Below are 26788 nucleotides of genomic sequence, written 5' to 3' on the forward strand. Positions count from 1 at the left end.
TACACTATTCAGATACAGAAAGATTTACAACTGTTGATTTTAAACACTTCACATGCCACTCCTGCTGACAAGCATATCAGTGACTACAAGCAAGTATCAGCCACTTTAACTTGACCAAGTTAAATCCTAAATTTAACTTGGGGAAGGGGAAGGAATAATTTCTGCTTAAGAAAGTTAAAGAGAGCAAGACTAGTATAATTACTTTACACTTCTTGTGCTTTTGCACAAATAGGCAAAACAAAAAATGCCACAGATTCATTTGGCAAAAAAAAGAAACCAGATGGTATGAACAGACACAAACTGTTACTGAAACCTAGCTGAAGTGACAAATGATTTTGATATGGTGGAAAGAAATCAGTTCTTGCAAGCATAAGCTGGAAAAGATGTGACAGGAACAAAGACAAACTATTCTCTTGATATTACTGTTACACAAACTTGAGGTCTTGATTTGTGTCTCTTGGAGAAGGTAGATTAGGTTTTAGTGTAACCATAACTAAAAGGAACTTATCTTAAGGTATCTCTTTCAAAGAAACAAAAGGGTTGTAAAATACTGTGTATGAGGGAATGGCTGCTTCCATTCTGCCACTTTCTGAAGAAAACGTTTCATTGCACTTAGAACACCTACCCACTTAGCTCCACCAGGTAAAATACCTCCAAAAAGTAAAATATAAACACGGCAAGTAAAGAAACTATCTACAAAATCCCTGGAAACCATAGCTAATGTAACTGAAGGCTGCATGCAATTGCTTCATCAGTCTGCAGCTCTCTCCAAAAGGACTGCCTTCAACATAAACAGAATTCACATGCATAATCTGTAAGAACAGTAAGAAATTGGATAGAAGGGGGTAGAGAAAAGCCAGCAGCCCTGAACTGACTACATTTTAGAAAAGTCACTTCTGTGTGTTAACTGTTGGGATTTCATTAACTTATAAGTATTCCAAGAAAAAAGCCCATTTTCTAAAGTGTTTCTTCAAAGGCCTGCATTTTGATTTAACACTAATCTAAAGTAGGATTCTGCTTGAGCAAGTTGTTATCAAATTAAAAAGTATCAAAGCATAGAGCAGAATGAGATACTTTGTATTTAAACCCCATTTCCCTTCTGTGTGTCCTTTGCTCTAAAATATTGTCTCAAGTGAACTCTGCATTTGGAACTCTGGCATGAGGGTCTTTCTCCTTTTCTGCAAAGGAGAGAAGAATGTGAGAGAAGAATCTGTGTAAGGTGTTCATCCTGCAAACCAGAAGGCTTTTAGTCTCACTAGAAAACAGTGTGCTTCTAAAAAATGAAAGCAAGGACAGGTTTAGAGAGGAACCATTGCATCACTAAGATTAAACACAGAGGCATCCATTCTTTCTAAACCTGACTTTAAATTGCCAGAAAAGTCTGAGTTTTCACACAGTGCCCAGGTTATCACTTAATATCTATCAAAGCCAACTGGCTGCCCAGGGAAATTAATAAATCATTTCCTCCAAGCATCACTACAGGCAGACCAACACCCTCAGCCATAACTATTTCTGCTGTAAATAACACGGATACATGTTAAATCAGAGCCAAAAATATTTTCAGAATTCAACAGTATTTAGGTCATCCTCACTCTATTGACAGACACTGAACTCTGAAACCATAATGATGTAGCTCAGCAACAGTGCATGCTGTTCCACTAATGAGACCCTTTTTCCATGAATAATGAGTATGGACATCAGCTCTGTTGCCAGGTACATAATATAAACACAATTTAACACATGGCTTTTGGTAAAGCAGTGCATCTGCTTGCAGAGGCTGAGGTTTCACATGATGTGGTCCAACATTTTAGCCCAGGGTGGGAGCAGACTGCTCGAGGAAATAATTTGTTCATATGTTATCAAAATACAATAAATCAGGTTTGGTCTTAGTCAGAAAAAAAAAGCAGTGGAGTGGGACCAACAGAAACCGCAGATAGGAAAGTATAAATGAGTTCAGTGTTTTATATTCCAATAAATCTTACAACACATGAAGCTGATGAGTTCTAAAATGAGCTGAGACTCCCTGAGACGGGCCTTCTGAGACTCATGGACTGTAAGGGTTATGCTGGTTAAGCCTGTGTTTGCTGAGTCCTTTTGCAAACCTAGGGCATACACACATAGCAAAGTGTGAGTTGAAACTGCCTATGCTCAAACAGCCAAAGTAAGAGCTTTATTTTTAGAAGTCTCATTTGTTCTGACTCTATCATATGCTTTTGAGAAAATGAAACACACTTTCAATTTTTATCAACTTCCATGACATAAAGTGCTACCATGGCATTGTTTAAAATCAGGGATCAGTGCCTTCAGTATGCCAAAGCAGAGCTCACACTGGAGTTCAGTCTTGAGAGTTGAGAATACAGGCTTAATACCCTGTTCTGTCACAGTTCTGCTATTTCCCAGGACTATTACCTCATAACTATACTGAAGACTAGAAGGTGCCAACATACTGTGATGCCTGGGGAATAAAAAAAAGCATTTCTACTTACTTGCTTTTTAACATGGCAAAATGAAGAAAATAGGCATCTCTGATGTTACCACTTTAACTGCCAATTTCTTCAATCAGACTAAGTACAACCAAGATCTCTTCCACAGTCATTACTGCTACTGAATGGCAGTATTCAAGGGCCTGGGTGACATTTTGATCTCTGCTTAGAATGATTTGACTCCGAAAAAGAGTTGAAAACATTCCAGACTGGACTGGTAGGAGTTATTATCACTAATGTTGCTTGTAATCAGCTGTTTATTTATATTTCTTTTAAATAGCCTCATCTCTGAGACAGTCTACTGCAGGAGTCTGAAATCTGGCAGGATGATCGTGTTAGTACCAAGCCAATGGTCTGTTCTAAGCCTCATTTAAATTTAGCTTAACTTCCTAAGTTATAAGATGTTAGAAGAAAGCAGTTAGCACATATTTAGTGGGAGCTTCTGAATTTTTTTGGCTATACCATCCAAAGATTCATTGCTCAACAAGTACAGGTCTCAGCACTCCAGTGAACAAGCACTATCCCTTTGCCGTGGTTGATCATGGTGTGATGATCTGGGCCCAAGTGCTGGGGCTGACAGGGAGAAGCCTCTGTCTGCGTGAGCTCTTACTGTTCCTCTTTTGGGCACCCAGGAAATGCAACAGAGAATGACAAATGAAGAGGAGGCAGAAGCCACAGAGAAAAGGGTAGATGGAAAAGATGTTACAAAGGAAGTTGTAAAGTGGATGGCAATGTATCTTGACCATCAGTGCTCTGAAGAGAAGATTTGGATAGGTAGTTAGGAAAAGCAGAAGAATGGAACTGAGAATGAGCAGTACTGGCTGACCAAGGAGCCTCTGGTAGGAAGTGTGAGCAATTAAAAGCTATAATTGAGCATGCAGAAGAGAAGACAATTCAGTAAGAAAATGGGACAGAAGACCAGCCAATTCCTTAAAAGAAACCACGAGAAAGAGAAATGAGCATTGTGGATATAGGCTCCAGTGTAGGAGCCTATATTGGTAGGCATTTATACAAGAGTAGCTAAAATAATGTCAATCAATCTTTTCCGAAACTGTGAATGCTTCAAGCCTTAAAATCTTTGTTCAAAGAGCATCAGAGACACTAAGAGCTAGCAAGTAACATTTTAAAGGCTACAAGATCAACCTGGCAAAAGAGTTAAGAAACATCAAAATTAAGGCTACATAGGTTTCACTTAAGCCAGCTGTTTGATCCATGCAGGTTGTGATCTCATTTCTAATTATATCATTAATGTAATATTCCTTTCAAAAATTCCCATAAACCAGTGCATAGAATGACACTTTTCTGAGGATGAATGAGGACTGTTTAATAACACAATAGGAAACTGACAGCTGTAGGTTCCCTGATTCACTTGCTGCAGAATTTGCAAAGTGGCTACTGAGTAAGCCAGGGACTGCAGTAAGAAGAGGAAGAGTGGCACTGTGCAGGCTGATGAATGCTGCTCTAGAGAACTGGATTATATTTCTGGTTTTGTCACCAAGTTTTTACACAATATGAGGAAAACCCAGGTTTTTTTGAACTAAACAGAGTATGCGAGTTTCTGTGTCTCTGAAACCCTGGTGTCTTCAAATTTAAAGAGCCAGAGCTCCAGCAGCTGTGATTTGAATATGAAAAGAGCTGCAGTGCTGCATAAACCAATATTTACTGAAGACCAAAACAAAATAATACACAATGTTCACCTAGTCTTCTGAGCTTTCCAAGGTTTCCCTATAAGAAATGAAGTCTGCTACTCACCAGACTGCCATGAAGTTAAATCAACACTTTCTTCTATACTACTAAGTCAACAATCATAGGTAAGTCCATGGGGGAACTGATAATATTTTCTTCAGAAAAGGTTTGAATAGCATGCCATAAAAATTCTGCAGAACCTAAACAGTCATTCTTTAAACATCAACAGAAAACAAAGAAAGGACAGGGGAGCTGCCAGTGAGTGCCATCACCCTGTACAATGATTTCAGCATGGGCTGGCACAAAAAATGCACAGTATTTAATCTTTGGATAAAGGATTGCGTAAGGGCATGTATGAAGCTCATGCCTATCAATTTAATTACAGTGTTTCCTAAATATTAGGAATTTGACTTAAATATATTTCTTCTGTGTGTATCACCTAGAGAAAATACAAATACATATTTGAACTTACCATCATACTTTGCTAAGACTGCCTGGACGTCTGCATATGCTTGCAGTTCCAGCAAAGCCTCTAGCAGGTTTTCGTGGATGTTGAACATGCTGAGCAGGGGAAACTCCTTCATCAACTACAATCAATAACATGAAAGGGTTAGATAATTAAAATGGAGAAGGGTTTCTTGTCAAAATGCACTGAAATAGACAACACCAAGTTAAAACTCCTCAGTTCCCCGTGCTCTTAGTTCTTTCCCAAAGCTCACTATTATCTCAGAAACTTCAGAGCTCATAATGGATACAAGGTCAGGTTCTTGTCAAGACATGCTTGTGTAGGATGTAATTAGTCAAATCCAACAACCCAGCTATCTGAACACATAACTCTCCTTCAATGAACAGGCTTCTTCAAAGTGAAAAAGAGTTATTGTTCTGGGGAAGAATCTTCACCAGTGTACCACCAGTGTATAAGCAGTACGTAGTCCAGCACCTCTCTGGTGAAACCATAAAATACATTGAAAAACCAAATTAACACTAAATTAGTGATGTTACCTATCTACTTACATAGAGAAGCTTACATATATGCAAGCATATTATCACGTATGTGACACCAGGATTTGTAATTGTTAGTACTTAAGAACACAACTGCAATATTGGCCAACATAAAAGAAAAAGAGAAGAAAAGAGGAGAAAAGAGGAGAGAAGAGGAGAGAAGAGGAGAGAAGAGGAGAGAAGAGGAGAGGAGAGGAGAGGAGAGGAGAGGAGAGGAGAGGAGAGGAGAGGAGAGGAGAGAGAGAAGAGAAGAGAAGAGAAGAGAAGAGAAGAGAAGAGAAGAGAAGAGAAGAGAAGAGAAGAGAAGAGAAGAGAAGAGAAGAGAAGAGAAGAGAAGAGAAGAGAAGAGAAGAGAAGAGAAGAGAAGAGAAGAGAAGAGAAGAGAAGAAGAAGAGAAGAGAAGAGAAGAGAAGAGAAGAGAAGAGAAGAGAAGAGAAGAGAAGAGAAGAGAAGAGAAGAGAAGAGAAGAGAAGAGAAGAGGGAAAAGAAAAGAAAAGAAAAGAAAAGAAAAGAAAAGAAAAGAAAAGAAAAGAAAAGAAAAGAAAAGAAAAGAAAAGAAAAGAAAAGAAAAGAAAAGAAAAGAAAAGAAAAGAAAAGAAAAGAAAAGAGGAGGATAGCAACAATAGGAAAGGTAAAGCTCATGCAAATCAACCACTGTAACTAAGGAATACATCTTGTATGACAAACTGAATGAAATATGGAGTTAAAATAATCTAATCTTTTCATATGTAAGTGCCTTTACTTTAGGAACTAAGCCATTGAGAGATACCAGGAATTTGTTTTTAGATACCCTCAGTTTCAGTATCTGTATAGATTCAAATGGCTGAAGCTGATACTCAATTGCACCTTTTTTTTAAAAGTCACACCTATAAGAACCATCCATGGTTTTTACTGCAGAATTGATTAACTAATATTTTTTATTGTCAGAGTGACTCTCTAAAGAACTGAAGTGATAAAAGATCCTTGCTTCCTTGTGTCCCCTTCATGGTTGTTTAACTGCTTTCATGATGTACATTCAGTACAAAAGAACTGGGGTAGCTGATATTACCACTGCTTCTCAGGAACTTACAGGGAAACACTAAAATTTACAATCTCTCTGATAGGGTTTATGAGACAGAAATACTGTAACATGCCAAGTAAAGAATATGATTCAAGGTCAGCCTTGCTCTATTTGAAAATTATAAGCCAGATCTGAAAACTCTGACACTTAATAAACCTACCTTTCAAGATGTAAACAGCAAAACTGATGAGAACCAGCAGATCTTAATCTCACAAACAGATAAGATAAGATAAAAGTAAAAAGGATTGAAAAGAGGGATGGATATTCACTTGAAAAAATGAGAAAAAGGTAATGCACTGGAGCGTCTTCACTCTGTTAAGAAAAGGGACCTTAACAGGTAAAGACAGAAGAAAAGCACAGAGAATTTATTTTCTTGTGAAATGGTCTGGTAAAAGCTAATGGAGGAGCTATTCTGACCTTAAGATTCTAAATTTGTCTGTCTGGAATAGCATTGACTTTGCTGCAGTTTGAGGATTATTACAATGAAAGGCAAGAATGGCAGTGTTTTGTTTAACTGATTATAAAAATTTCTGGTCAGAATCAGATCATTGAGAGAGCAGCTGAAAGAGGTCACTGAACTTTTCATGTTAATGGCATGGGGATGGCCATAAACTCCTGGTTTCATTGGTAGGAGCTCAACCTGTGAAAAAGAGCACAGACAAAACTGCATAGTTTGCAAGCTTTTCGCTCCATCAAAAAAAACAAATCAAAAAAACCCTAAAAACAAACCCAAACAAACAAACAAAAAAACCACAAAAAAAGAAAAACAAACCCACTGATCTTGAGATCTGGATGCTCATGTAGGTCAAGTGGAAGAGTTTGATAATAAAATAAAAAGTTTAAGTTGTTGTTTGTGAAGAAAAGTAAGTGCAGGTGAAAATTCACACAGCTGTATTCATTAGTTAAAGATCCATCATTAAGTCTACTTCTCTTCATTTTTGTCCTTACTCACTATTGGATTTTTAAGAGAGGAAGCTACTATTTGGCAGGAAAGAGCATGACAGAATCTGGCTCTACATAAATGTGATTTAGAGTTTGAAATGAACATCTTGCAAAGAAACCTCTCTAAGGGATTAAGAAAGATTATTCCTGCTCATTGAGAATGAATAACGGCTGGCAAAATAACGTTCCCTCCATCAGGGAAGAGAAGGGAAGAGCTGCTAGTTATAGATGTACTCTGGCCAGTAAAAGCTCTTACTCTGGTTCTCTGTCTCTCACTGACATCACTCACTGATTACTTTTTTTTGCTATTTTAATTAGGTTCTGTCAGAGTGATAAAGCCTGTCTCAGACAGCAGAGGAATAAAGGTCACTGTCTGGACTGCCAGGCCTCCAAACTGAAGTGTTAATAAAGGTTTCATCTGGGAAAGGTCAAGCATTAAGAAGTCCAAACCAGTAATATTTAACTCAGTTAATACTGTAGCCTCAAAAATAAAACACCTCTAAGTGATCACTCAGCTATTTGAACACTGACTGTGCATAAATGACAGCATGTTTGCTATTAAAAAAAAGAAAGAGATGACATGAACTCATTTTTCTCTCATATCTGGATGTAGAGTTTCTAGTTCTCACTGCAAATAATTTCCAGTCACAGTAAAAATTTGTTTACTGAGAAACGTGCCAGAAAGTAAAGCCACTTGGATGGAAGAATATTATGACAGGTCATCTTTCAGGTCTCATAGTGAAAGCAAACACTGGGAAAGAAAAACTGCCTCACAGGTCTGATGACTGGTCAGGGAAGGCCACATACTGGGTCATGCTGGGAGCAGACTGAGCTTGCTCCCGCCTAGCAGATGGAGGGGGAGCTGGCTCATACTCCACACAGAGATGCAAAGATGGGCACATTATTGCCGAACACAGGATGAAAAACACACCCTTGAGTTCCCCAGACCTGTACATCACTGAGCTCTAATTGGGCCTCCAGTTTAAGAGGCACAGACATCCCCATGCACCCAAAGATTTATTTTCTGCAAAGTTACAGACCATTATTTGCCAAATAATTTGGCTTATAAATTTAATTTAGTTTTACTTCTTTCTGTAATCTGAGAAATAAATTATCTGAGTGGCAAGCACTGCACTTGGAGACAAGACGAAGGCTCTGCTATCATCTTTCTCTACACCTTCACACCTCAAGACACAGCCACCAAATTCAGAACTCAAGACTTCCTGAGCCACAGAGCCACTACAGCATTTCACATATACACTTCTAAGGACTAAAAATGCCATTGTAAAATTCAAGTTAGTTGGTTTCTTGGCTGGCATTAAAGACAAGTGTTCCACTGAGCTAAACTAATTTTCACACCATGTGAAAACAGACACCACGTGCTTTAAATGTATTCCCTCCTTACAACATGAGGATATTCAAATGGCTGTTGAACGTATCCTGCCAAATCTGTGTTCAGAAGGATTTTACTTGGAATTTCTATTGGTCAAAATACTTTCTGGCAATCAAAGTCAGACCTGGAGCTGGGTTAGTACATATTCTGTTCCAATTAATCTGCATGTTTGGGGGAAAATAGGTACAGGTGTAGAAAGTGGAGCTGCTTTTCTTTGAAAGAGTCATTATATACAAATATACAGAAAAGGTAGCTTTTGCAGGTAATTCAGTTTTAATGTTTTAGATAAACAGTATTTTGGGAATATAAGTTTGCAGAAAAATTCTGGAAGTAAGTCTGACACAATCTGAACACTAGTCCCAGAAGCATCCTACTCCCAGACTCACTTCAATTCACATTACAGGGTGTAGATTCAATGATTTTGTGATAGATATGAAAAAATGATGATTGGAAAAAAACACCTTATGGTACAAAGAAATCCACATCTGATTTGTTGGATGAGGAACAAGTTTCATCTCCCAAACGACATTTATTGAAGAAGATTCCCTAACTGAGAGTATTTCAGTTAATGGCATTTTCATTTAGATCTAATATTTAAAACATTTTCAAGGAATGTAGCTTTAATGTCTGCATCCATTATTCTCCCTGTGACAACATTAACATCATTGATCAAATAACCAGGAAACATTATTTACATAGAAACCCACTATAGCCTCCAGCTTATGCTGACAACTAGACCTCAGGACTCAAGGGAATACAAAGGTGGAAAAATGAATAATGTTATCTATAACCTGCTGTTGACACATTTATTCTCCATTTGCATTATGACTGTATGTATGGTCACAAATTTTGTGGGCAGGGCATGCAATCATTCATTGCTGCTTGTACTCCTATCTTCTCCACAAACAAACAGTAATATTCATCACATCAATGTAGTCAACTGAATGCATTCAAAAAATGAATTGTAAATTCATCTCAAATAAAGAAACAACAAGAAAACAAGGGAAATTAAATGCAAACAGTGAAACTGCTACAACCTTAATTATAGTGCATGTGTTTCTGTGGGTATCTGAAATGGAAATGGAAAACTGTCTCCTAAAAGGAGAATGGCTGAGGCTGCCATCTTCCATTTGCAGCTGTCCACCAAAACTGAAGGACCAAGCACACAGTATGGATAGCACTGGCATCTTCACAAGTGCTTTGCATAAACTGCTTTCTGGTATATGACCCATAATCTGCTAACTGAACAAGGTGGGAAAGGTAAAACTCCAAGCCATTTCTGAGTAGGAAAAAAGAAGTTTCCCCTTCTGTGAACTTCATTGTCTGCAGATAACCTTTCAGATGTCTAAGCTCTGACCGAAGCTCACCCTGGGCTTGAGGCACTGGCAACATGTCACTCCATGTTGACCTTCTGATGTCTAATCAGATACACTAAGTCTTAAGTTGTTCTCCTGGCCAGCTCAGCTGGCAAGGACAGAAGGGCAGAAACACAGTGTCAGACTAATGTTAGCACACAAAAAACCTCAGATGCTTAAAATTAGTCTAACTTCTGGTCCTAAAAGTGCAACTCATTCCACCATTGTCTCTTTGTGAGTGGGATTCATGTGATAAAAACACATCTTAACTCTTGGTAGTTGGAAATATATCTAAAATACACTGGACCTACCTGAATTAAAGTTCTGCTTAATTATAGCAAAAGTAGGATTCTGTCAATTCATTAATTCCCTTAAGTACTGCATTCCTTTTGGTAAACGATCACTGGTTTGTTTGGAAGCAGCTCTACAGTTACCCTTTTACAGCTCAGAGAGAATACCAGCGAAGAAAACAAATCCGTCAAATCCTCTTGTTTTGAAGCTTGCAAATTATTAGCAGTAGGATCCATGTATTTTCCTCATATGTGGAATACAGGAAATTTGACAACTTCAGAGTGTCAGAAAAGTGACCCAGATCCAGTTCACACAAACTCTGGGATGGCATGGGTTTATAATTTGCCAACATTCAATTTTAAACTTGAATTTAGACCTAGTGCTGTACAATATTCAAAGATAATACGATTTCTCTACAATGGAGGATTAACAATAAGTAAATGAAGTGAAAAATAATCTTACTAAATATGCAAACTCTAAGGAAATATGTAAGAGCATGCAGCCTTTTTGTTCTCTCTTAACTGGAGGATTAAAGGGTTTGGAGTATGACAAGTTCTTTAAAAGGAATACAATTATGAAAATGCTATTATTTGGACTATGCTGTAAAAAATGAATGTATTTCAGGAATAAAGGGAATTTTAAAGACCGATGTGGCATGAACACAGAAGAGCACAAGTTGTTCCAGATTTTATACTTACTACTAAACAATCATGTTATATAAAACATGTAACAGTTCTAAATTATAATAATGTTTGTTACATCAAATATTATAAAGCATGAAAATAAAGTCGTTACCCCCAAACCTGCTAAAAAATATATCCTTTATTTGCATCACAGATTCACAGCATGTTTTGGCTTCGAAAAGACCATACAGACCATTTAGTTCCAACCCCCCTGCTGAAGGCAGGGGTACCTTCTACTAGAAACAACCAGTTCATGAAAATTCATATTAAATACATCTAATTCTCCCTGAAAGTGGCTACTAAGAGGTGGCAAAAGCAGTAGACAGAAGCAGAATTAATTCTTGAAAAAACATCCCAAAGTACTTTTTTTCAGAAACTGACATATTTTTAGAAGTGGATTTTTAAGTGAAATAAAGTGAGGAAATTATCGATGCGCTCAAAAAATGAGCTAGGATATTCCAAAGAGATGGAAGACCATAATTGAAGTACTACACAAGTCTCTGAATATTGACTGATGCAAGATGGACAAAATGAAGTCCAGTTACCAGGGCCCCCACCAAGACTATGTGACTATATTCTATCTTAATAGAATGACAGTGCTGGAAACCTGTAATTTATATGAGAAACATGACTGTCAGTTTAGGTAGTAGTCACCATTTTCAGCTTTTGAGAGTTCTGGGCAAGGTAAGGTAATCACAATCATGACTAAAAGTGAGGGGTCTGAGTCATATGAAGATAAAGAAACGAATAAACATCATTAGGGGAATCACAGAAGTCTCCATTTTAAGAGCCCACTGAAATGAGGGACATTCCAACTTGTTCTACCCACTTACCATATGAATCTGTGAACAAAGAAACTATATTTGAATATAGAGACATATTAAAATGTTAAAATCAGCAGTTATCACTTGCCATTATTGCAGTGCTTGTGGATCAGAAAAAGAATTAACTGAAGATACCAATCTGTGGTGGAGACTGGCAAATGTCACCATTCACAGGAGTAGCAAAATATATGTAAAAACATAGTAGTAGTAAAGAACAGTAAAATCTACAAGATAACACTGGTCTCATTGAACCAAGTATCTTCCCTTCAAGTTTTAATAAATGATGCTTGAAACAACAGCTACAGCTATTAATAAAACTAGAATCCCACTCACAGTAGAGCAGCGTGCCTAACCTGACCCATATAACACAAGCCAAAGAGTCTGACTCACTAATCCTTGCCTCAAGCACAGAAGCATTTGGGACAGTGAGACAGTAGCTGCCATGAAGAAATTGTGTTGTTAAGTTGCTAGGGATCATAACATCTTTATTAGGAGTAAGTACTCACTTTGTTTCACACAATTTGATAATTCAAGGTGCAGAACACTGTTCTGGCTACATATATGTTTTACTCAAGAAGTAATCAGCAATGCACACAAGAATACAGAATTCAACAGAATCTTGAATAGAAATCCTTATTCAAAGTTCAGCAGAGTAAGTTGCCAAGAAAGTATGCTAGATTTGCAGAACTATCATACCAGCAAAATCACTAATACAACTGATCAGAAGAAGATAAAAACCCAGCCTACCCATAGCATTAAAACTGATTTAGTGTGGCTGAGAACCCTTTCAAACCCTCCAAGTGATGTAACCTCTTAAACTATTTCAGATGCTTAGGGCAGCCCAACTGTTTACAGGACTTTTCCTGCAGACAATGGATAAACATGCAGCACTCCTGACAATACAAGCTGCTTAGGTGTCCTCTGTGGCATAAAATACACATTTAGTGACTGACTGCAGGTGAGCACCAAGATTAACACAAAAACACATTCAGCTGAAATATCCTCAGCAAGGTTCTCAGAGCTAAATATGTAAAAGCAGACTTCTAGGTCCTTTATTGTGCTCTGAAGAGTAATTTCTCAGCAGATACGAATGACACTAGAAATAAAATACACTTTTCTGACCCTGAAAAAGTGTTTTGCTTTCTTTCTTTCCTTCTCCATACTTAAGGAAGACCTGGAGACCCTCTTCTCTTCCTAAACCTCACTCAATTCTGAACAGTTGCTGAGCATAGAGCAAGTTCCAATTCCACTGTGTCTCAGAAATACATACTTAATAAGAACACAAAGCAATCATTGAGAGAGTGCATGCCCATGGGGAAGGAGATAAATACACTCTAGAATGAGTTTCTTTCATCTTCTCTCTGAAGAAGGAAGCAATTAAGAACTTCCACTTGCTTTGTCCACTAGCACACCTTTTGCCTGCCACCCTTCTCTTTCATGAACATACATCTCCCTTCAATAAAAGCTTGTTTCACCAAATGTTCTCCAGAACAATCCCAAGAAGCTCCAATGAATTTGACAAGTCATTTTCTTGCATGGCACATTTTCATCTGGATACTCCAGTGACCCAGCTCGGCTGCTCCTGCATTCAGTGGTGCAGCCACGGATTCAGTCGCCCACAAAGCAGAGAGAGAAGTGCCTTTGTATACCTTCCACATCCTCTGTTTTCAATCAATGAAAAACACAAGATGCAAACTTAGCACATTCCTGTTTTTTCCACTGTAATGGTGAGGGACTCTGAAAAGAGCAGATGGAGAGCAGGTGGCACAAAAAGCTACCCTTGCTCATCACCACTACTGGTTTGCAACATTGCCCACAAGGAAGATTCAGCATGAAGGGATACTAAAGATTACTCACAGCCACCATGATGGCCTTTCACCTCTGCACATACTCAGTTCTCCATCATTTAGAATAACCTACTTAAAATCCTCCTAACACAATCAGCACAACAAATAAAACAACAAGTACTGTAGACCTTCTCCTCGGGGACAGTAAAAGCAATCTAGTTCCCTCACAGACCATATCATGCTCTGTATAAACAATAATAAAACTGGAATAATTCTGTTGACTACATTGGAGTTATTCCAACAATACACTAATCAAAATGAGATCACAAGTTAACTCAATACATACAAATAGTGACAGCTGCTGGTTTCTATAGCAAAATATAGTAAATAATTATCATCAGAAATACAAGCAAAAGCAACACCTATGTATGATTTCATTACATGCTTCCATGGAAACTACAGGTTTGTAATTCTCATTAATTCAACTGAATGAATTACATCCAAGCAGCAAAGCCAGCAAAATCAATGATAGATGCAACAGAAATTCCTACCCAGTTTTTTAAAACTAAAGCACCCTTGATTTTAAACAGTTTTTAAAATCAATTTTAGTAAATGTCCCTGGTTTAAAATACCTTCAATATAATACTAAAAATATTATTTTCCTATCAGCAGTGTATATAACCACAAAATAAAACTCTTATTTAAGTCACCAACAGCTCATTTTCCTTCCATTAAGGTGCTTTAAGTAGGATCTCAGTATTTTCTTACAAAAAAATTCAAACAAGACAATCTAATCCATCAGTAATGTCCTCAAGATGGCCTCATATATGCAATAAATTAAACACTCTCAAATATTTTATTTTTTCGAAGTGGCAAAGACTCACTACATCCCAATCATATTTCCCAGATGGTGTCATGAACCTCTTAACACTTCATTTCCATCATGTTCCATGTCTTGAGAAGCCTGTTTTCAATCTTTCAAACACAAACAGGGCCTCCACCCTCTGTTCCCTGATGTTAGATTCAGCAGTCCCCAGCCAACATATTCTTCGTATTCTTTTTAGGATGAATAAATTCATCTCCTTCCTCATGAATCACAAGAAACCTTCAGTGACAGATTAATGTTCTTCAAAACTCTCCATAAGTGTACTATTTATGTCTTCTATGAAGAAATGGAGAATATGCATTCATCAGAAATAAGTAGCTCCGAGGCAGTCTAGGAGAAGCATCTGCAAAGCTGACTTGACCCTAATCTTGCTCCCAGGGTACTGGAGCAGTGACCTAGAGTTACTGCTGCTTTAATATTTCATCTAGACACTTGCTAATTCTCAGCTCTGCATGCTTAAAATGAAGAGCTGTAAAGGTATCTAATGCAGTTCTGAGAATTTGTCTCTATGTAGAAAAACACAGAATGCATTGATCTGAGTTGAAACTCTCTAAGATGAAATTCCAGCTTTATACCTCCTTTGTCTTGCATCCAGTCCTTTCATTTTAACAAAACATTGCTGTTGAAGAGTGTTTTTTGTTCTTCAAAAAACTGATGACTTTGTCTCCCTGTTATTGCTGCCTCCCGAGATGCACGTTGTAACTAATTTCAACAACTTTCTATTTTGCTTCTAAATTTCAGACAATTTTATCTCTAGTGAAAAAATAAGTCATTCACTAATCAAAGCTCTGTTTCTCACTTTGCCTAAGAAATCTAGGACTAGACAGACCACCCACGTCCCCACACCAAGTGCTCTGCATCCACAACTATCCATACATATTGACATCAGCAGAAAAATGCTTCACAAAGTATCTGTTCCCCATAGCCCTATCTACAAATCTCAAAACACATTCAGCAGCCCATAGTAAGCTCCAGAATTTCCCATAATTATGATGTGTGATATTTGAAGGGGAAATTCAAAATTTTATCTTTCTTGTGTATTAATGCCAGAACTTAGAATTCCAATGTCTGTCCCAAAAACATTTCAGTATTTGTCCCACAGTGCCTGTGTAACAAAATTCATGAAGAATCAGTGGAGCTGGCTGGACTAAAAACAATGTTTTTGAAATCAACATTCTCCCAGCTGACCAGAAGACTGCTAAACCACGTCTTTCTTCTTCATCCCTCTTTCTCACACTCCTAGCTGTATTATGGCTGTTTTTTTGACAAGCTCTTTTTCAACAGCTCTGTCTGGGATTCTAGTGGTTCTGGAGATTGAGAGTTGTGTGCCTGAAGAGCCCCAGCAAGAGTCAGAAAACAAAGTTACTCACCACTTGGCATCTGTAGATACTTAGGATGAGAACCTGCATTATTACTGTGAACTCCGTGTTTTAAAAAAATGCTCATGAGTGCTCCTCTTCCAGGAGAAGATGTCAAGTCCTGGATTCCAAGCTGGCAAACACACTTGCCCTACTGCCCCTGATGCAAGTGACTCAGCTCCAGAGAAAGTGACTTTCCTTTTCACATTAAAATTCCCACTGACACCTAACAAGAATTTCCCTTTTCACTAGGCAGGTTCCTGAACCATTCATCTGAGCTGCCCAAAGCACACTTTACAGGTGCTTCCTTCCAGTCTGGGATTTAATTTTGTGCATTTAAAATTTAACACCTGCATCCCAATTTTCAGAACTATGTATCTTGCTGGATTCACCTCTTCCTTTTTTTTTTCTTTTGGTGGGAGCTGGAATATGAAGTCTATGAGACAAAGGAAACTGGGAGGTAGTTTTACCATCATTTGCCCAGAGATGTAAGGCTCCATTCCCCCTTCTGTCACAGACTTGCCACCACAGGTGATATAAGTAATCTCCTCAAAGAACTGTGTTCCTAATCTGCATCTGGGCATATCACTGAAAGAAATTCTGGGCATTCACTGCTACATCTAAACTTGAGCATTTTACATATTTGAAACATGTACACTGCCTAATGTGAACAGCTGCCCCTTCTGCCATCTCCAAAATAGCTGCTGTTCAGTGTTTCAAGTCTGCAGCTTTGTAGCTTATATCTACAATTGGAAGCTCCTTCCCCTGCCTACAAAGACAGAACACAGCCTCCATCTCAAAGGGGATTCAGTTAATTACACATTCACAATTTGGGGTTTGACTTTTCAGTGATAGGTTTTGCATGAATAAATAACATGCTCAGAGCTGAATAGTGTGACACAAACAATGCACATAGCCAAACTATGAAAGAGAAAACAGAATACTTAAGACCTGCTTATGAAGTTAGCAGCATTCAACACATGGCTCAGAAAAAAAATATTACTAACTTCATGATAAAATAATTAAAGACTGCACTTCATTCAACATGTACCAGGATGGGAAATTCAGTCTGCATGGTAACCATCCATCTGGTATTTGATGTTGCTTTCATAACCTTATAAAAAAATGATCATTTAAGTTAGTCTTTATGTACACTACACATACAACAGAACTATAAGCAGTGCTGCCTGAAGCAGGAATGGCTGCTAACTTGCAAGAAAATGTATAATTTCTATACTACAATTATGTAAATATCACATGAGAAAGAAATCCAAACTCACATCTCTCATCATTTTCACTGCTTCCCTGGTCCTTCCCAGCTTCCTTGCACACATTGCCAGCCTTCTTTTAATATATACTAACACATTGGTGTCCCTTCCTGTATAAGAGGAAAAAGAAACAGCATTAAAATAAAAGGTTCATTTAGTATTCCAACACAAAAGGAAACACAGGGGGTTTTTTTCATTTTTTTCTTACACATTACCATCAAAGCTTCCACAAGAATTTTAATAAAACGTTATCAAAATCTGAAGATATAGATGTGGCATAATAGAAGTGAAATTGGTGAAAATAACCAAGATATACAGTGATACAAATAAGTACTCTTGGGTTGGCCTAGCACTGTGAAATATAAGCAGATCTGAAGGTAGTGTTATGTATATGCTTGTCAAAAAGAAGTATTAAAGCAAATCCTCATCCTCCTAACAATCTTTTTCTTAATGATTAGAAGAAAAGTATACTCTGAAGTTTTGGTTTACAGCCTTTATTCATTACCCAATTACCATCTCCAAATTCCTCACACCACTAATTATGGGTTTCAAATTAACATATTTCAGATATGATAGTCCTGTGTGCCAGAAGATTCCCTAGCAGCAAAGATGACAGAAACTAAACAGCAGTTATAATTATTCTCCTGGAGAATTCTTACTCCTTTCACTTCTCATTCACTTTGAATGTGAACTCTTAAAATGCTTCTGGACCAGCAGGAAATGAGTGGACAGATAATAATCTATAAAATTACTGAATCATGAAAATGTAATACACCTGCTACAAATTATCTTTGTGTATAGCATGTGCTCTGTTAAGATTTTAGCCTATTCCTAACATTTTCAAGCCTTGCATAATAAGAACAACATGTGTGTTGAAAACATTCCAAGTACCTACAAATCATTGTAAAGCTGTGATAAAAATTTTTAAGTAGATTAAGCAGCAGGTCGAAAGGACCTACTTTAGAGGAAAAAATAAATAAAGAGAGAAGAATTTCTCTAGCTGTATTCTGTATTACCTAATTCCTTATCTCTTCATTGGTTCCTATATGTTTAATACACAATTTATTAGTTACATCTGTTTCAACATGTTTATGTAATGTGCTGTGAGGTATACATTTCAGGTTAAGCTTCTTCTCAGGATTTTGAGCAGGAATGGTCGAAAGGCATCCACTTACTATGAAATCAAGGTATTTTTTCAGGCCAAAATTCTCTGAGGTTACTAATGACTTGGGATGCCTAACATGAGCAACCTTAAAAATAAAATTGCCCTTGCTTTTAATAAACTATCACATTTTGAAAGAGGGCAAGGTGGGTACTCCAAGTCATTATTTACTCTTTATGGTTTAACTAAATATTTTATGAAGGAGGTGGAATACATGAATAAACATAGAACAATATGTTGTGGTTCAAGAGATTACAGTGTATTTCACCTTTAAAAGATGAAATGCCAACTCTTCATCCCAGAATTAACTCTGAAGACCAGAAATAAAATGCAGGATTTTCAGAACCATGGAACTGCACCACATGTCCCTCCTCCACAGTCCCTCCTCTCTACCTTTGTAAACCAAGCAGAAGTCTAGCATATAATCAAAGGAATTCCACGTGAAGCCCCTGTGTCCAAGGCAACGTCTGAGGCTGGAGATTCTCTAATTTCTGTGGGTGCACACTGACATTTTCAAGGGGAGACTGAGTGCTACAGAACAGTGGGATGATCCTGCCCCTCCTGAAGACATGGTCAGAGCTGGCAGTCACTTTTCAGCCTCTCTGCTCTGTGACAGTGCACTTAGTTTTGTGATTCAATGGTTATTTTCACTGCTGCAGTACTGAAGGGTGTAAAATCTGATGGTGACAGAGGCCACCTAGCACACACAGGTTACAGAAATACCATACTTGTATCTGCCTCTACAAACCTTCCCAGGTTACCTTGGACAAAAGCATTGTGACAGTGCTTACTAACCACTTATTGTGTACTTTTCATAGATTTGTTGCACTCAGGGTGGATTGAGCACACAAACTAAGGTTTCACAGACAACCATAAACCTGCTAGAGCCCAAAAATTGCTTCAAGGGCTCAGCTGCTTTCTATTTCAAAAAATCATCCTAAATATGATTTTACAACCAACAAATGTTTAAAATACTACCCCCCAAGCTTTATGAAACCTTGGGTTTTCAGGTATAGACTTGCATACACATTTGAAACCAGGAATCACAGACAATTTTACTATGTACAATTTTTATCAGCAATCTTCAAATTATGGAGGATAGCCAGAGGCTGTGAAATCAGGTCCTGAGACACCTGAAGATACCCAAAAGTATGCTAGTGCTTGTATTCATACAATTAATTTGTGTTATTTTTGCCTAAGGTATCCATTGTAGTCTAGAAATAACCTTGTCTCTTTGCTTTATTATCTTTTTGGTAATTTACTGTCAGTGAATGTATTTTCTTAGATTTAAGGAACATCTAATAAATAGCACAGCAGATAAACCTACTTATTCAAAATATTTTCAAAAGTAGTAAAAATCTACTTTCAATTAAAGCACTTTATTATCCCAATTTTAAAATTTTATGTTTCCGTGACCTTTCTTAATAAATGCCAACTAACTTCAAATGTCCCACTGGCTAATGGGTCTTATTAACTTTTGCACAGAACAACACAGTGTAAACATTTACTCCCAGAGCTGATGGAAAAAAGCAGGCAAAGCATCACTTCACTCACATTTCCACCATTCTATACTGCCTTTTCACAACATGAGCCTGAGTTTGCAAAATGGCTAAAGGCAACTTCCTTAAAGGGTGTTCAACTTTTTCTGAATGTCATCTCTCTTTGGCTGTGATAACAGATTTTTTCTTCTGTTAAGTACATGCTTAGGCATTTTCTGTCATGACAAAATAAAGGCACATCTGTAATCTGAGCATTGACATCTCAGCAACAGAATCAAGCAAAAACACTAAAACAGAATAGTTTGGCTCTAGGACCACATTCCAGCCAATGTCAAACACTGAATGCATAGTTCTTAGGAGGAAAACAAAAAAACCCAAAACCCCAAATCCAAAGAACGCTTTGGCAGTTCTCTCCCTCCTAAAAAACTTACTATGTTGGGCTTCATATTGGGCACCATGGTGCTGCAGCTGCTGGCTGCGCCTGTAGCAGCCCTCTCCAGCTTTCAGAGCCTGCTTGAACAGCTTCTCTGCTTCTACAATTGTTGTTGCTTCCTCTTCAGCTAAGAGAATATAAGCAGTAGCACACCTGCAAGAATATCAGAGGAAAAACCATGATAAAGGTACCAGGCACCTGATGTAAGAACTGTCTGACAACATGGAAAGGATGTACTAAATACAGAGGCAAGGAAATTTTGTCCATGTACTTTTCTGATGAGCTATTCTGATGAATAAATATTCTGTCAACAACACCACAACTCTCATTTTTAGGTACTGTATCACTCAGCCCTTGAGTACACCTCCTGACAACTGCCCCAGAAAGTAAAGCAGCTGTCTCACTAAGCCTACATCCCTAAAACTCCTTCTGGAAATCAAGACTAGTTTTATGCAGTATTGTTTTAATATAAACCATATCCCTTACTGTAATGATATGAAAAGGATCAACAGAATTGTAACATTTTCCATGTAAAGAGAACAGATTATAAATGTAGTTGTAAAGATAAAACAACAACAACAACAAAGAAAACCCAACCCAGACCAAGCAAAAGCCAAAACAGCAACGTTTGAGAAGAGCTGCACTAGAAGTGTTTCCAGCAGGTTGAGGGAGGTGATCCTTACCCTCTAGTCAGCCCTGATGAGGCCACATGTGGGTGTGCTGTGTCCAGTTCTGGGCTCCCCAGTACAAGGGGGACATGGACGTACTGCAGAGAGCTCAATGAAGGTGATTAGGGAGTAGGATATCTCACATTTGAGAAAAGGCTCAGAGAGCTAGGACTGTTCAGTCTGGAGCAGATAAGGCTTTGGGAGGAATTTGTCAAAGTTTGAGAATACCTGCAGTGAGGGGGCAAAGAGGAAAGTGCCAGGGTTCCCACCATTTAGTGGTTCCCAGTGACAGGACCAGAGGCAATGGGCACAAAATGAGACACAGGAGGTTCCTCCTGAATCTCAGCAACACTTTTTTTACTGTAAAGGTGACTGAGCACTGGTACAAGCTGTCAAGTCTCTCTCCTTGAAGCCATTCAAAAGCCTGCTGGACACATTTCTGTGCAATGCATTGTAGGTGACTCTGAAGGGAGAGGTTGCATACTGACTTCAAAAGATCCCTGCTAACCTCAACCATTCTGTAATTCTGTGAAATGTACATAGGACAAGCTTATAGCTCACTCTTCCCTTTTACGCTGCATGTTAAATCACTATACAAGAAGAAAAAAATCTTTTATTTGGATGAAACACGTGAAGGACTATCTGTAAAGAACCAGTTTATGGAAATCTAGAAGGTAGCAATCTTAGTTCAGCAACCTAAGGGATTCCTTTTTTGCATGTTAGCAACATTTATACAGTTTGCCATACCAGTAAATCACAGCACCGAGTTTATTGTGGGATCTCAAAATACTACACTTCTCATTGAAAAAATAAATAACAGACTTAAGGACCAAAAGTCACAGCAAATTCCATCATGCTCTCTCATATTATGAAATGAGTATTTCAGAATGTGTTTTCTGAGTCTTCTTTCCTGCTTCTGTTCTTGATGACTGAGAAATCCAAAAGGGAACTCTCCATCCTGCAAATGCATATTTCATATGCTCATCAGGAGGTAACTTGATTAACATTTTTCTAGGCTGTTCCAAAGCCTGCTGACATCAATGGGAAGACTCTCATTGTCATCACTACCCTAAGGATTTGCTCAGTAGCTAGCACGACGTGCAGCTGTGCTGTTTTCCTTCTGCTGTAGGCCTTCCTTTGACAGGCCTGCAATCGTGGTTAAAAATTACTACAGCAAACCCCTGACCTTAAAATATCATCAAATGGATTTTAAAAGACAGGAAATAAATGTTAATGTTGTTGTCACTCACTCATTCAATTCCAAAGCTTCATGTGCTGCAGAAATTCGTGCTTGAGGGTTTCTCTCTCTCCAGGCTTTTTGCATTACTATTCAATAAACAAAGGAGAAGAAAGAAATAGCAGTTATTGCAGTATTAGCAAGGAGAATCTACTGGACTATAACAAAAGCCTAACTCACTACAGAGCACTTCACATAGCTGAGTGACCATTCAGAAAGACACAAAACAAACAGGAGCTTTTGTCCCAAATACTCAGGTTTTTTTTTCATCTTTCATTTAATTAAACTTTTTTCCAGGAGAAAGTCTGGCTGAGACATCAGGCTGTCTGCATTGCCAAGTATAGAGGTGACAAGCAGCTACTTCCTCTTGGTGTAGTAGATTCCATGGAGAATAAAACAATAAAGGGATAGTTGGGGTTCTTATTCTAGCTCCTTATTGAGCTGTTACTTTATGTGAATGCTAAATAGAAACAACTTCCAGGCTAACATTACCACCTGATAATTACACCACTGAGTTCAGAAAATAGGATTCATGTTTATCATGTGCCAAAAAAACCACAATATGCTCTCCTATGTAACTATGCCTTCAGAATGCAGCACCCAACTGTTAAGTATCTCTGCCTTCCTAAGAGACAAAGATTTATCTCTTCAGAGGCAAATTCTAATGACTGAAATCATTGTATATTTTTAGTAGAATAAAAGTCTGCATATGGACTTCACAGTACAGGCTTAACACAACTAAAGCTGCTTGTACAAATTCAGTTGTAAATGTGCTGTTCCCGTTTTTTACAGACCTAACTACATCAGGGAATAAAACACAGGTCTCAAGTTTTACATCAGCTCTCTCTCTTCTGTCAGTGTAGACTAAACAGAACCTGGATAATGTAACTCAACCTACTGCACTGCAGCTGGAGGCAAATTAAGCTATGTATGTTTGAAGCCACTGCAAGAAAGAGGATGAAAGGAACAAGCCTTTACACTTTTAAATGGTACCTTGAATGACTCCAGCAACACTAATCAGATCATTTACATATATAGATACTTGTGCAGATCTAGAATTCTATAACTTCAACAACAGTGGTTTCTCAGCATGATCAAACTTTTGCCTTTTCTCATCTACATGAAAGAGCTGATGTCTCACTGCATTTTTCTTGCATCAGTTTAAATCAGCCATTAATCTATTATTAATCCAATTGCTGACAAGGTCTCTTACTAGCATCTGCAGGCCGTAAATGATCTGTGTCACAGGTGAAGAATGTCTGATGGTCCTGTGCCGAAAGATTCATATCGTAGTAAGTCAAAGGTTCTCTTCCTGTTACCCATGTATACCTGCAAACATGCCAACAAGGAGACATTTTGGTTAATGAGGTCACACTTGGCAAAATGAATCCAGAAAAGAATCCCAGACCTTTGAGACAGGAATAGCCAAGCCAGTTCACCTGGCATTTCACCGTACTGGGATGGAGCAATGGCAGCTGAGCCTAAGCTAATGAGGATGTTGAAAAGTACACACTGGAACTTGGAAAGACATATATCCAAACATTAGGACTTGATGAAACCTAGATGCAATTCATTAGTTTTTCTGCTACAATGGATTTGAACAGAAATGCTGCATTAAAATCAGGTACAACACACTTAGAACACTCCACCTTTTTTCATAAGGTTGCCAAAAATTTGAGAAATAGCAAATATTAGAGAAATAAGAAAGTGCATCATTTAAATTCCTTTTAATTCAGGAATATTTTATGAATTACAGAAAAACCTGACACAAGTGCATTTATCCACAGCTGATTTTGTTTTTTCATCTCTTCAGTTAGATTAATAGAAAAGAACAGTTAAGCTCCTTAAGCCAATACCATGCCTGAAAACTGTAATTTTGTATCACCTACCGATTATATTCAGCTCCTCTGAACAGATTTAAAGGATTTCGCCAGACTTTGCACTCTGTAAGAAGCAGACACACACATAATGAATCTCTCCCAAATTACAATGGCACTTGAGGTTTATAAAAAATGTCAGTTACCATACAATGAGCCTTATCAAATGGTTTATTTTTCAAAGGTGCAAATGCAAAAACCCATCAAGAGCACCAAGATGAAGGTAATCAGACTGTTCTTCCTTTCTTAAATAATAATTTAATTATAAATTAGTGTCAACAAATGCAATCATTCCAGACAAATAACCACTAACAAAGCCCCAAATGCCACATGAAAAGATAATACTGATTAGTTCCAGGACTCACATTTACCATAATGCAGAACTGAAGAGGGATCACACTGGGTTATTGCACTGAAAAAACAGCAATTAACCCAGTCCCTATGGACTCGTTATTTCTCCAGAAAAACATCACTGACCAGTTAATGCTGTAAATCACTGTGAATCTCAGCTACAGCTGCCAAATTTAATTTCTCCTTAGTTTGTGAAGTAAAAATCCATGGAAACATCTGCTGATCTTAAGACAGAAGCAGATGCTGAAATTGACTGGCAGAGAAAAGTTGATTGCACTCCAAAGGTTTCAGAATATTAGAAACATTTTATAAATTTCCCTTGGGGGAAAAACTGTGATTTTTTTCACACTACAAGAAGTAAAAGATATGGAAATCAACAACACAATTTAAAGCAAAAATTTTAAAACCATAATCAAATTGTACAGCCTTTGTAACAGTGAGGTCTTGATTCTGGCTTTTCTTTACTTTTATACCAGATTTATTCTCTTAATTTCAACAAAGACAATTCACTCCAGTGAAGGTGAGACCAGAATAAACCCCACTACTTGCACAAAGACTCCCTGAGAGGCAGGAGGAGGTCATTCCACCTCAGGTCTGCTACTGGATGACCCTTCACATGGGGCTCTGCAAAAACTCATCAGTAGCACTGGCCCTCCAGCATTTCACTAAGTGCTTTCTACTAAAAACATTAACCAGCAGATTTCTCCCTATGAATTTTTCTGACATAATTTCTGAAGAGATCAAACCAACAGTTTTCTGGTAGAATATTGAATCAGAAGGGTATCTTTAAGTAACAAATATGCCTGTTCCCTTTATGCCCGTTCTGTTAGGAAAAGAAGTACTGAACAGCAAATCAAATCCTCCTCTTTTCTCATGGATACAGCTCCTACATCTGAGTATGGGGCTACAGTGGCATGGACAGAAAGCATTTTGCATAAACTATTCACAGTAACAGAAGGACACCCTCAGCAACACAGAAAGCAGTCAAGTGGAATAGGAGGTGGGCCCTCAGTTTCCTGCCTACCCAGCAAGTGCATGGAACAGACACAGGAACAGGCAGACTTCAGGGAAGAGTGTATCTTTGAAGTACCCATTTCAGCAGGCAGCTAATATTAGAAAGTTCCACTGGTTTACTCAGCAGAAATGCTTGATTGACATTCTGCTGTGCTCTGCTGTGCAGCCAGAGAGTGTGGCTGTTTGACAAGTTTCAATCCCAGTTTTTATTTAATATGATTTTCAAACCATTATAAACATTAAATCAACATCAGACTTCTCAGATCCAGGTGTCTTGACCTGCTCTGTTTGCACCCCATGAGACTGGGTAACAACTGTCTGACTGTAATGACACTTTTTGTTCATCTTATTTGAATTCAGGTGGTTACGCTTCATCCAAAGTACAAAGTATTTTGGTGCTGTAGCAGGGAAAGCTTAAACTGAGCAACAAAAAGGGGAAGCAAAGAAAATAATAATAAAGCCTTTTATTGCCACCTGAAGGCACAAATAACAGGCTATCCATACAGACATGCTGTCCAGAGGCACTGAGAGTCCCAGCTCAGTGTCAATGCACTGAAAGCAAACACACTCCTTGACTATTTTTTTCTATCAGAAAATTCAAGATGCTTGCGTGAACATCATTAGTAAAAATACTGTGCCTTTGCTTTAAAATGGCAGGAGTTATTTTGAGCTGCTGATGTGTGACTGAGCCCACTGATGAGTGCACACAGGTGGCTCCAACTCATCCCATACTTTCTGCCAGTTCACCCAAATCTAATATCCTGGACCATGCAGTGCTGCTATTCACAGCCTCTCTTCAGATGAGAATGACAACAGCTGAATTTGCTGTGCTATATGGAGGCTTCCTTAAGTAGACTTACTCAGTAAATAACAAGGTTTTGTGAAGTCACCTATATTATTTAACATGTAAGTTCAGAGCTAATTTTTGTTTGACTGTTTTCATGCACGCTGAGAAGCAGAGATAAAATTTGCCAGGTACAGACATAGGGAGCTCAACTGTAGAACAATGTTTTCTCCATAAGTGATTTTTTTCTTTTCATTCACTTTTCTTCACTTGTAAACTCTGATATATTCTAAAAGCCTGCACATAAAATAAATTTAATAAAATTCTGGTTGATTCTAGGGCCACATCCCTAAGATTATGGCCTGTAAGCCAAGCTAGGACAGGGACAGATAAGCTTTGTTTTACAGATGAGGAACACAAAACCAGATGCTCCTGCCCTGACTTTAACAGTGAGTATCTCCCACTCAAGCCAGAAGCAATAGCATACCAGCATTTTCATCACTCATGGGGTAATTTTTCCATCCCCAGGCAGCTAAGTCACTCAATTAGGGAGACAAGTTCCTCTGTGGCTCCTTCAGTCCACAAATTTCAGTGCTTGAGGGGATGATTCATTTTAGTCAGGCTGGAACCATTGCCCGGGCACCTGACTCAAAGTGCCTCAGGCTTGAATGACTTAGGGTCAGACTCCTTCACTCCTTGCACTGAAACTTTTAGGGGACGTGAATGCCTGGAAGGTTGTAAAACT

The 26788-nt window shown here is 38.1% G+C and overlaps 1 protein-coding gene across 3 annotated transcripts in view; it reads right to left on the bottom strand.

Annotated features, from left to right (window-relative positions):
- The window catches only part of ST7 (suppression of tumorigenicity 7), a 136618-nt gene that overhangs the window by 23079 nt on the left and 86751 nt on the right, over nt 1-26788 (bottom strand). For all 3 annotated transcript variants that reach the window (XR_010363575.1, XM_064422320.1, XM_064422321.1), the window contains exons 4-9: nt 23907-23961; nt 23231-23346; nt 22031-22106; nt 20111-20265; nt 17031-17128; nt 4642-4756 (exon numbers count right to left, since the gene is read on the bottom strand). Coding sequence is in view for 2 of the 3 variants with exons in the window: in XM_064422320.1 (XP_064278390.1) it covers nt 4642-4756; nt 17031-17128; nt 20111-20265; nt 22031-22106; nt 23231-23346; nt 23907-23961 (615 nt within the window). In the remaining variant the exon portion in view is untranslated. The remainder of the gene's footprint in view (nt 1-4641; nt 4757-17030; nt 17129-20110; nt 20266-22030; nt 22107-23230; nt 23347-23906; nt 23962-26788) is intronic.

The sequence above is a fragment of the Passer domesticus genome, chromosome 5 (genome assembly GCF_036417665.1).
Source record: "Passer domesticus isolate bPasDom1 chromosome 5, bPasDom1.hap1, whole genome shotgun sequence".
Taxonomy (NCBI): domain Eukaryota; kingdom Metazoa; phylum Chordata; class Aves; order Passeriformes; family Passeridae; genus Passer; species Passer domesticus.